Source organism: Poecilia latipinna, unplaced genomic scaffold, assembly GCF_001443285.1.
Source record: "Poecilia latipinna isolate Pla-1442-1.1 unplaced genomic scaffold, P_latipinna-1.0 Scaffold271, whole genome shotgun sequence".
Classification (NCBI taxonomy): domain Eukaryota; kingdom Metazoa; phylum Chordata; class Actinopteri; order Cyprinodontiformes; family Poeciliidae; genus Poecilia; species Poecilia latipinna.
In genome coordinates, this window is record NW_015112887.1 from 221807 (window position 1) to 233320 (window position 11514).

The 11514-nt window shown below is 39.2% G+C and overlaps 1 protein-coding gene across 1 annotated transcript in view; it reads right to left on the reverse strand.

Moving 5' to 3' along the window:
* The window catches only part of fgd (faciogenital dysplasia), a 73144-nt gene extending 62691 nt beyond the window's left edge, over positions 1-10453 (reverse strand). The window contains exon 1 of the mRNA XM_015033542.1: positions 10088-10453. Within this exon, the coding sequence (XP_014889028.1) occupies positions 10088-10109 (22 nt within the window). The 5' untranslated portion in view covers positions 10110-10453. The remainder of the gene's footprint in view (positions 1-10087) is intronic.
* Between the last annotated feature and the right edge of the window lie 1061 nt (positions 10454-11514).

Consider the following 11514-nt stretch of genomic DNA (forward strand, 5'->3'; position numbering starts at 1 on the left):
GCGGGATCTTTTTTTTTTGAAAAAGTGATTTTTTTGGGGAAAAAAAAAAAAAAAAAAAAAAAAAAAACAGCCCATAAAACTGAAAAAATACGAAATAACATATCACAAAAACATTTTCATCAGACTACGATTTGTTTAATTATGTTTATCTTAATCTGTAGTGGCTTCAGTAACAAACCACAGAGTTAATTAACTCTGTGCAGTTACAACTGAGATCTCATCTGAGGTCACTGGTTTTTCCAGATGTATATATAAACTTTCATGGAAAGGATACGGCTGCTTTGTGTAATTTCGAGACATCACAGTTTGTCCACAACACTTGTTCACACTCTGCCATTACAACACCTCCTGTCCTCTCCAGTAAAGCCTTCATAGCAGTGTACACCTCATAGCGTGGTTATGTTGTCCCTTAAAGGATATAATTAAGGGAACAAAGAGGCTTCGGTAAAGCCACCAATAGTAACGGATGGGCTACATTTTATAGTAGGGCGGGAATTATTTGAGTGACTTGAATGACAACACAAAAACATTCCTGAGGCTAAATCTTTGCCTCGATACCTCAGTCAATTCAATTCACTGCAAACTGCTAATTACAGGTGAAAAGAAAAAATCTTGTACTGCAAGGTGTTGTGATATTAAAACCGCACTACTTTTCCAGTCCAAGTAAACTCTGTCTTACAATGTGCTATCCAGCTGACTTCAGTCCATGTTAAGCCGGCAAATACTATTGTTTCTGTGTGAGACTTTTATTTTGATGTATGCAAGGAAGTTTCCCTGCGATTGACAAAGTCAGTTAATACAGACTCAAAGGGATTGACAAGTATAGAAGAGCACTTTCAATCTTTTTTTTTTTTTTTTTTCAGAATTTCAGGCGTGAAACTTTGGTTTTAAGTTGGAATAAACAGTAGCTTTCATATATTTACAACGTTCACACACTATAGATAGTATCTGATTAATAGCTACATGTTGAAAGTAAACCTAACAAGTAACTCACAAAAAAAAGAGCCTGACTGCACTGTGTCATCTCTAGGTCAAAATCTAATTTATCAAAGATAATTTAGACATTTTCTACTTTGAAATGAGATTCTTCTACCCAAATTTTGAGAATCTTGAAAATCCAAATGAACATTTGTTTGATTTTTTTAGTATTCGCACCACCTTAAAATTAGGTAAATGTATAAAAAAAAACAATATATAGACTACACATGATTGCTCTACACCCATTACAGAGCTTTTTAAAAACTATTTTTATTCTATTTTTTAAGTTAAAATAAATAAAAAACTGACATTCTAAGTTTTCCTGAATGCAAAAATTTTGTCTGGTTCTTGTGAATCTTGTCCCAAGTATCGTCTTGTCTCATTAGTTGAGTCCAGTCCAGCTTCAGTCAACAGGAGCTCCGACACACCTGAATTCAGTTAGTGACCACTTACTGAAAAACATATTTTTTCTGTTTATTAAATGAAACAAAAAGAAACATTTTCTAATTTAAAAAGAAACAAATTAACAAACAGCCCACTCATTGTTTCACTTGTTTTGAGCATAATTAAAATCAGGTTTGTGACATTTGTTTTCATAATAAAAAATAATTTATACTACTGGCAAATTTTGGTTTACAGTAACGTTTTAAAATTTACCAGCACTCTTTTTATGATTGCAAGTAATATTAATGTTTAGGAGTGACCTAGAAAAAGAAACATTTTATTCACGATATGTCACCCTGCTCTCGTTTGGCTTAGTTTTACTGTAGCGGTGCGTGCTTGCTTGCTTATGGACGCAATGTCTGAGCCATGCCTAAAACTTATGCAATAACCAGTTTAACAGGAGAGTCAATTATGCGTCTGCCATAGTTATAATAGAAAAGGAAAAAAAAACACATTGAAACAAACCAGTTCCTAATTCCATCCAGTCCACATTCAAATGCTCCTGCGCTTCGTTCTCCCTCATCAACTAATGTTGCACCTGTGAAATACAGCAAACCACTGCGTTTATTAGGCACAAAAAAAGAAAAAAAAAAAAAAGAAAAAGCCAAGTCGACTTCTAAAGCTATCACAGTTTGAATAGACAGCTTGGTTATTAAAATGGAAACATCTCTGTTCCATAAAACATATTTGAGCTGTTGAAAACAAAAAAAAATGTTCTGCGTACGCATGTTACCATATAACAAAGAAGACCTGTCAGAGAAACGCTCCGTCACCTCCAGGGCTGCTTTTCCGCTCACGCAAACAAACAAACGTCACGCGTCACGTTTGGACGAATCTCAGCAACAGCAGGACGCATGCATGACCACCATCAAGGAAATCAGACTGACACCCGGGCCGGCCGCGAAAGAGCCTGAAGCTTCTCACCGTTCCTGGATCTGAGTCATGCTGTCTCACACGGTTGTAACCAGATGAGACAGGAGGATGTAGAGATCCACAGGATGTGTTCTGATAACCGAAATACACCCAGTTCTTCTGTTTATAAGTATTACTCACCCAGGAGTTTTGTGTCAGCAAATACTCAACGGGGTGTTGCTGCAAGAAGTCAAGCAGATGATTGCATTAAGCTCCTCAGATTCCGGCACATGCACTAGTGAACAACACTGGACGACAGACATGTTTGCTGTTATTCGGAGGCAACATTTATGTACGAAGGGCGGCGGCTTTGTGGTCTCTGGGTTGAAAGGCGCGAAGCACATATGTTCACATGGGCTAAAACCTCTTAACTGATATTGTTTCCCAGACTGCAAAGAAACAACCGGGGGAAGACAATAAAGGTTTCCGCACATGAGAGATGTCTGTTGTACATTTTGTAGTACTCCATTAAAACCTTTTACTGTCTCCTTTCATTTGACTTTAAACCTCCAGAACAGAGAAGAAGCACACAACAAAAGGGAATAAGCTCTTAGAATACGATGAAATCCAATAGTATTCGTACGCCAAAAACATTTTCACATTTTGTCCTGGTACAACAATAAACTGCAGTGTTTTACTGGCAACTTTATGTAACAGACTGACACAAATGAGTCCATAATTGTGAACTGAACGGAAAATGATACACGGCTTGCCAAACAGCTCCCTCAACCCCAACAGCTGCGACATACATTTATACCCCGTCATATTTTTTTGACACCTCAGATTGAATTCCAATGAAATAAAATCAGTAAATACTGTCCACCTGTGCATGCCTTAATCTCATTCTAGGTATAGTTGTTCTGTGGAGGCCTTAGAGGTTTATTAGAGAATTAGGAAATAAGGGAACACAACGAACAGGTCAAAAACGAAGATTTGGAGAAGCAATGATAGCCTATAAAACAATACCCAAAGCTTTTGACATCTGACGGAGCTCTGTTCAAATCATTATCTGAAAATGGAAAAACTCGGACTGCAAACCTTCCAAGATAAAACCGTCCACCTATGTACGCAGACAGATCAGACAAGGAGAGCATTATTCAGAGAAATGAGCAGTGGTGAATCTGAAGGAGCTGCAGAGGTCCACCGCTCAACTGGAAGAATCTGGTGACAGGACAGCTCTAAGCCATCCAGTCCACAAATATAGTCGTTATGAAAAAGTGTCAAGCAGAAAATCCGTTCTGAAAAGTCATTTGAATACAGGACAGTCATGAAAGGAAACAAGTTAGGAGTTGCAAAAGTCTTGAGACCGGTATCGAGCTTCATCTCCCAGCAGAACAACCATAGACATCCAGCAGGAGCTGCAATAGAATGTAGTTGAAACTATGTGTGTCACAATGGTCCAGTCAAAGTCCAGACCCAAGTCCAACTCAAAATTTGTAGAGTTAAAAACTTATGTTTTCAGGTGTTCTCCAACCAAAGTATTGGGCTTTTTTTTTTTTTTAAAGAGTAATGGGCTAAAAGTTCCTGAATAAATGCACAAAAAGGAGCTGACTTTAATTATCACTTTACACTACATTGCAGTGGTCTACATAATACAATCGATCATTATGCATTGAAGTTTGAGGTTGTAACTTGACAAAATGTGAAAAAGGTCAAAGACCAAAAATATCTTTGCAAGTCACCGTTATTCAGAAGAACTATACTTACGACCGAGAGATCAGATTAGCATTCTTACAAAATTCAATAAAACCTGAGCCTGATTTAATTTAACCCATGCGGTTACACGATCCACATAGTTACCCAGACTGAAAAGGTGCTGAAACCTCTCTGAAACTCACCACGATCGATATTTACAAGACACCTTAAGTGTCTGCTGGCATGTCTGAGGAGCTGACTCGTATCTTTCAACTCTCTGTCTGGTTCACTCTCAAGAGAAATAATTAGAGTTCTTGTAAATCCTGTTGTTTTTTTTCAGCTCTGTACATCTGTGTAGCATCTCTAACTCTAGCTGCAAGATATGGTCACTGAGCTCTGACTTTGTATATACAGCCCTGTACAGTCTACGGTCAAAGTGCGCTGCGTTATTGTAACTCCGGCTACAGCCAATGAGCAGCCGATGCTAGCATCAACTTCTCCCTCACCAATCAGTAGAAAACATTTAGTGTGCTTCATATCTGCCCCTGGAATGTATGCACAAGCCTAACAAGTCTCGTCTTTGATGCGTTCAAGCATGGTGATCAGTGGCTGCAAATCTAACTGCAAATTTGTCTCAGATGTGGGCCATTTGCATCCAATCTTCAAAGGCTAGAGCAGCTGTCTACTTTTGTTTGTAAGGCTTTACATTTTGTATAAATGCCAGAAGCTCATATTTCCTCTTTGGCCAAAATAAAGTGCAACACTTTATTCTGTCTTTTTGGCCCAAAACCAAGTGTCTGTTTTTGAAACGCGCTCCTACGTTTTGATCAGTCACTCAATCTGTAAGATCACAAAGTAGACAGAGCTGAGTGACGACAGCATCACCCACAAGAGAGGTATTGCACATGTCCGCTTCTACTTCTACTGCGCCCATCTACCCCAGTAACAATATGTATTGTGAATTCAGGGTTAGATCAGCTTCAACAAACTATAGACCCAATACATTTTTATATTTACCCCCTGAATACTAGCACACGCACTGGTTGGCAGAAACCAGGAGAGAACTACATTATCAGCACCAAGATAACACTTTAAACGAATCGAGATAATGCTGATTTTCAAAGAAAACAAGCAAACAAAAAAAATGCTTACTCCAAACCCAGAGTGGGGAGGAATGCTGGAGAGGCACAAAATCCGAGCCGTTTGAGTTCCAGTGTGAAGTTTCCACAGTCAGTGCTGATTTGTGGAGCCGTGTCACCTGTTGGTATTGGTCCAATGTGTTTTATCAAGTCCAAAGTCAGAGCAGCAGCAGTTTGGGAGAATATTTTACCGCACGTTCCTCTGCTGACTGGGGTTATAGAGACTCTGACTTCATTTTCCAGCCAGACTTGGTATGGCCTCCCACACTGCAAAAAGTACCTCTAACCGCTTTAATCATCACATTATCGCTGCACTTGATTGTCCTGGAAACTCACCAGGAAGATGAAAGTCACCAGATCCAACAACGCAGACAAGTTGCTCAGCAGGCTGATAGATGATGCAGTAAGTCACGCAAAAGGAGCCCAGACCAAGTATTGAGTGCATTTACCCTACAGTACTACATGGAGATACTGTTTAGTAGGTCAAAATCTGTATTAAAAGTATTTTTTTATTGGTCTTACGTAATGAACGAGATCTCATCTCTTTCTGCTTTTTAAACTTGTTTAAAAACACATCGTTTTCTCTTTGGCTTTTAACCCAGAGAGAGAAAGCATCTGTGACTTAATATTAGGAAAAAGTTGTCTTATTGTTTTAAAATTGTTCTTTGTTTTCATTTTTGTACGGTATTTTGGCCAGCTGCCATTTTGTATTTCAAGTGCCGTAGAAATTAAGTGGTATGGTATTTTTGAGAAACTCTGTTTTTTGTTTTTTTTCCAATAGGTTACGCTGACTAAAATTGGCAAACAATTGAAATGTATTAATGTTGTGTGTAATGAATCTTTATATAATGCATACAATTCACTTTTTCCAATTTAAATAATGCATTGATGATTACAGACTCATCTGTAGTACTATAATAAGCAAAACTACATCTACTAGCTGTCGCATTATGTAGAAGTGCAGCTTATCTTCTATTATCCCCGTGTTTCGTTTCCCATTTGAACCAATGATTAATCATCTAATGAATGTGTGCATAGGAATACATTTAGAGTCAGAAAACCTTAATTTAGTAATAGAGCTAGGTTCATTTTAATCTGTTTTTTAAAAATAACCCTGGGTATGTAAATACTGTTTCGAATCCAGGATTGGAAAAAAGGCCACGCTGTTCTGTGGGTTTATGTTCCAGATTTCCTCTTGAATACTTGGTGACCCCTTTAACCCAGAGTAACTGCTGGGTACTCCCTCCGTGAGCTGCTGTAAATGGTTTCATTTATCATTACTGACATACAGACTTTACTATAAACAAGAAAAGATACAGTACAGGGCTGAAACCCTCCACGGTGCTCCACTGGGTTCCTGTATAATAATTCACACCCTGGGATAATTATGCTATGTTGCACAGACAATATTTACCAGCTAAGCTAAACAATGGTCTAAATTGCAAATAGTTGTGGGCAAATTTTTGCCGCGCAGGAAACTTTCCTTCCCGTCCCGTTCTCAAACTCCTAAGGAAGAGAGGAGGAGCTAGTAGTAGATCTGACGCTGAAGGATTTTCTTTTCATGACAAACTCCAAAACGGCCAGCCAGGACATCCATGCTGCCACTCGTGAACCACCATCACCCTGTTTTTGTCAGAAATACACTGACCCACCTCTGAGGGTAGGAATAAGAGCAAAATCTGTCCATAAAGTTTATGGAAACAAGTCAGAGGAGTGCAGTGGACCTCAGACTGAGAGGCATGCTATCCCATCCCACCACAGTTTATTTGTGATGTGGTTTGTTTTAATAGATTCTCCGATGATTCGATGCAAGCAGCCCGCAACCCGCACGACCCTGCTATCGTAAATACAAAAATAAGCATCGGAAAGCGCTCTGACTGGTGGTAGGGTTCCCACGTGGAAGTACAGTTAAGGGAAAAAGAAATAACATATCTGATTGTGTGTGTGTGTGCTGTGCTGTGCTGTGCTGTGCTGTGCTGTGCTGTGCTGTGCTGTGCTGTGCTGTGCTGTGCTGTGCTGTGCTGTGCTGTGCTGGGGGATGAGGGTTTAAGGAAGAGGTGGCAAAAGATTGATCTGGGACAGTGTGGGAGAGAGAGAGGGAACGGGAAAAACACAACAAACGAAAAAAAAAATAATGAAGAGAAAGGCCTTGAGAGTGAATATGAATGTGTGTGTGGGAGAGAAACGATACAGTGCTGAACTGCAGGAAAAAGAAAGTCAGCCAGGAGGACGGCAGATCGATCCCTCCCCTGAGCCTCACAACAAACAGACTCTCTTTCACTCTGCATAGTTTACCTCAGCTGCAGCCTGATATCGTCCCATCAGCACTTCATGTCAGTCATACCCTCCTACCACTTATTTGTCTTAGGCATTACTAAAGCAGATGTATGCAAAAGTATAAAGAAAGAAAGAAATCCTGATTTATTTTTAACTTAATTTCCAGTAAATCCATGGTTTAATATTAATAAAAAACAAACAAACAAAAATCATTAAAGCTATGAGTCAGACTATCCTGTAAAATCAATCAATCTCCTTAGAGCACGTCATGCTCAGATTTTCTATTTGGTCAGATTTTTTTGTTGTAAATTGTAACATGATCCAGATTTTCCCAGGAAAAAATAAGATAAAAGGATATTTCCAGTAACGTCTGAGTTCATTTAAAAATGTCACTTAGCTTTTTTTCCCCCCATTTTTATTTGTAATCATAAACATGTTTATTAGTATTCTGTATGGCAGCAGCAACGCATTTAAACTTTGTGAGAAAAGTGTTTCAGTAAACTTTGTTTTGACAACTAAATGTTGGTCATTTCACGCCTTTGAAGCGCAAGTCCGAACAACCTTGAAAGGTTCTATGCCTCAATTTGTAACTTTTTTCTATCATGAGTTTTCTGTTTACTGTAAGCATTTGCAGCTCCAATAATGATGTTCCAGTGAACATCTAATGATGTTCTGGACGATCAGAATTACTTTGATATTTCATAAGCCGTAATCAGAACCACAATCAATGCTAGTAGGGAATAATACAACAATTTCTGAAAATACACTACAAAATTAAATCATATATAGAAGTTTAGCCTTTTAATGAGAACTCATCTCCATTATATTACCTAATTACAAATATCAATAAAACGACGCACAGCTTTTTATGCACATGTTGACGAAATAACTTGTTTATGTCCAATAAGCAAGCAGAAATTTGAAGGAATGAAATGGCAAGGGTTGGGTAGAAAATGTCAAAGGGGCCAAACTGACCTGAAGCCCAATGAAACACATGGAAGCGGTTTGTGAAGAGGACCAGTGCAGACCGGAATGGCCAGATATCATTATCAGAGATCAGACCGAGTTAAAATAAAAACCATCTGGCCTGGTCAGTGTGTTGCATTAAGACAGTTTTAAGGTCCAAAGGTTTCCTGCAAAACTGCCGGCTCACAAGCTACGTTTGCTAATAGGTAAAAATATAAATCAGCCTCATACTCCCAGTTATGGTACAGTCTGTCCTACTGCCATCATTCAGTCAACATCAGAAGGAAGAAAGGTAATCTGGAACTGATCAGCAGTCAGTTCCACAATACTCACAAATCATTTAACAATTTAGGTCTTGCAGGCGGAATACACCTTTTTACCCATTTTACAAACAAGGAATATGCACAGGAGCCAATAAGATGGCAACATTCAAAAAGAAATATAAATAGATTCAGACCATTATGCAAGTCCTGTCATAGTTAAATTTACCTTACCCCCATCAGTCACTGCACCATTAATCCTGGCTTGGGAAAGACGCAAAAAATGTTGCAGTGTTGCAACAAAATGCATCACCATATTTGTTAAAATCTGTCAAAGTCACGTTCTAATCCATCTACCAGACATAATTGTATTTGTATGAATTTAATTTATTGCTCCATTGTGTGCTACTGAAAATTAGTTGGATCTTTTCTTGTCGTCTAAACGGTCTTGTTGCGCATTTGTTGTAAATTGGCGCTGATCAACTAACTCCATTCGTGAGCCTTTTGTGACCCAAATAAGTACAAAATAGTGTTTGCATTTTTTTTCTTCTTCAGTAAATTTGTAATTAAATCAGCCATTTCTGAAATTTTGCACTGGAAATCCAAACTTTATTACTCACCTTTAACTTTCTTGACAGTGCACATCTGGTAGTGGAAAAAATAAAAAAAATACAGCACTCGATATATCTTTAAGACTGAACCAACATGAAGATGGACAGCTAGGGAGTATGTTAATTATTTAGCTGTGGCAGAAATGCAAGTCAGGATCTCATGAAATCATCTTGCTACTAAAAATATGTCTGGCCACATTGCAGAAGGGAAACCACAGAATCATACACTCATCTCTAACTTATGGCCTTCTACCAACCTGCAGGACAGATATGCATCCAGACGCTTTCATAGACCTACAGACTTTTAATATCTGCCTCACACACACTGCTACTCCTCCACTTAGATCACATTCCTCACAGGGACACTGTTACAGCCACTCACAATAGGGTGGACAGTGCAGAAGCCCTCTTGTTATCAGAAAGTGTGTTTACAGCTTGATTTCCGGTCACGGCTTACCAACTAAATTACTGCAGATATAATGCGAGTGTCTGTGTGTTTCAGAGAGAAGGGGCTCAGTCAGACCGGAGACACAGTGAGGTCAGGGCCTTTTCTCTCAGGGTTTGGCACCGCTTTGCTCCTATTCTTGCCCTTTCTGTCCGTCAGCCCGAGCTCCCAAGAAGCTCTAATATTAAAGCTCCCTTCAGTTTGTGTTTATGAGGCCGCCTGACGAGCATAACAGGTCTTTTTTTTTTATTCTCTTGTTAGATACGGGCCTGCAGCTGCCCCGCTGACAGCTGGCAAAAGCATTTTTTGGAGATTCAAATCCTGTGCGCCAAACCCGCCGCGACTATCTGGAAACAACTCCGGAAAAGTGGAGGCTGTTTTCAATGCAGACCGAATGATCTGGGAGGGCAGTTCACTTACCCGTCGCTGAAACCCCCTGCATTTTTTCCACAAAGTTTCTCTCAGGTCCTCCCCTGCTGAAGTCGTCTTTTTTCTCGGAGAAACTGGCAGCAACAGCGGTGGCTCCAGCGTACCGCGGACTAACAAAACTCTTAAGAGCGCTCCTCTTCTCCTCTTCGCCGACAAAAACTAACAGAGACACCGGGGACTCTTCATTGTGTCCTAATGTACAAAAATATGTTATCCAGGCCAGATTTTGTGCAGAATTAGAGCCCTGTATTCCTCCATGTAGCCCTTTCTCCTCCCCTCTCCTCCGGAGGCTGAACTCTCTCCTCTCCGTGCCGCTGGAAAAATGAATTGCGCGTTCCCGTCTGTGCAAAGCGTAAGCACGACAATCCCATTCATTTATATGTAGAAGTGAGACTTTAGAAAATAACAATAAAAAACTGTGAAAAGCTAAAGGTGTATCTTTTAACAACTGAATGTGTTTCAGCTCTATAAAACTAATACAGATAGAGTTTAATGTCAAACACTTATCAGTGGCGCTACCAAGGAGGGGCCAGGAGGCTTGACCCTAACCAATCACATTCTGTTTTAGGTTTGCAGTTGAAAGAGAGAAGGGTAAGCTTAAAATATAAAAGAGCTCGTAAAGTGATTATGGTTTAAAAATCTATGTTTTTTTTAAATTAATTAAGTCCTTTGATACAGTGAATTTCCAGTTTATATTGTTATAAGGACAATAGTTGCACACAAATAGCTAAAATCTGCACATATTTGGAACCCATCTCTTAACAAGTCAGATAATTGTCTGCTTTTTAAAACGCCAATTAACATGTATGGTAGACTGCCACAGAACCTAATATGGTGGTCCTTATTTCCACTGTTCAGACAACCTCAAGTCCCCCACTGGATATCAAGTCCAATGAAAATTAAAGGCACTCAGACTGAAAACACTCGTATCTCAACTTCCCACTCTGCATTATCTTTACCATGTTTTATGTGCTTTATGGGGGGGAAAAATGCACAAATAGGCAAACTTTCTGTGAATAATGTGGAGTTGCACTTCACAGGAAAATCAATGAATACAGAACAACAAATAGGCTTGGGTTCACTGTATCTCCATATTTTTGAACTACTTAAGCCTGGTTTTTGCTTAAGTCAATTTGCTAGCTAAGCAGAGCTAATTTTCGCTACTATGCTAATAGCATGTTCAAATGAGCTAATATGCTATATTTATCTAGTAAGCTAACATCAACCATTATTGACTATAACAATATGAAAGTACGTAACACGTAACATAAAATTGTAACATAAATAAATATGTGACGCTAAAGTCATGAGGTGGCAAAGGCAGTAAGAGTTTGTCCTGCAATCAGCGAGTCACTAGTTCAATTCTCAGTCCATGTTGTTTAGTTCTTGGGCAAGATGCTTCACCCACCTTTCCTGCT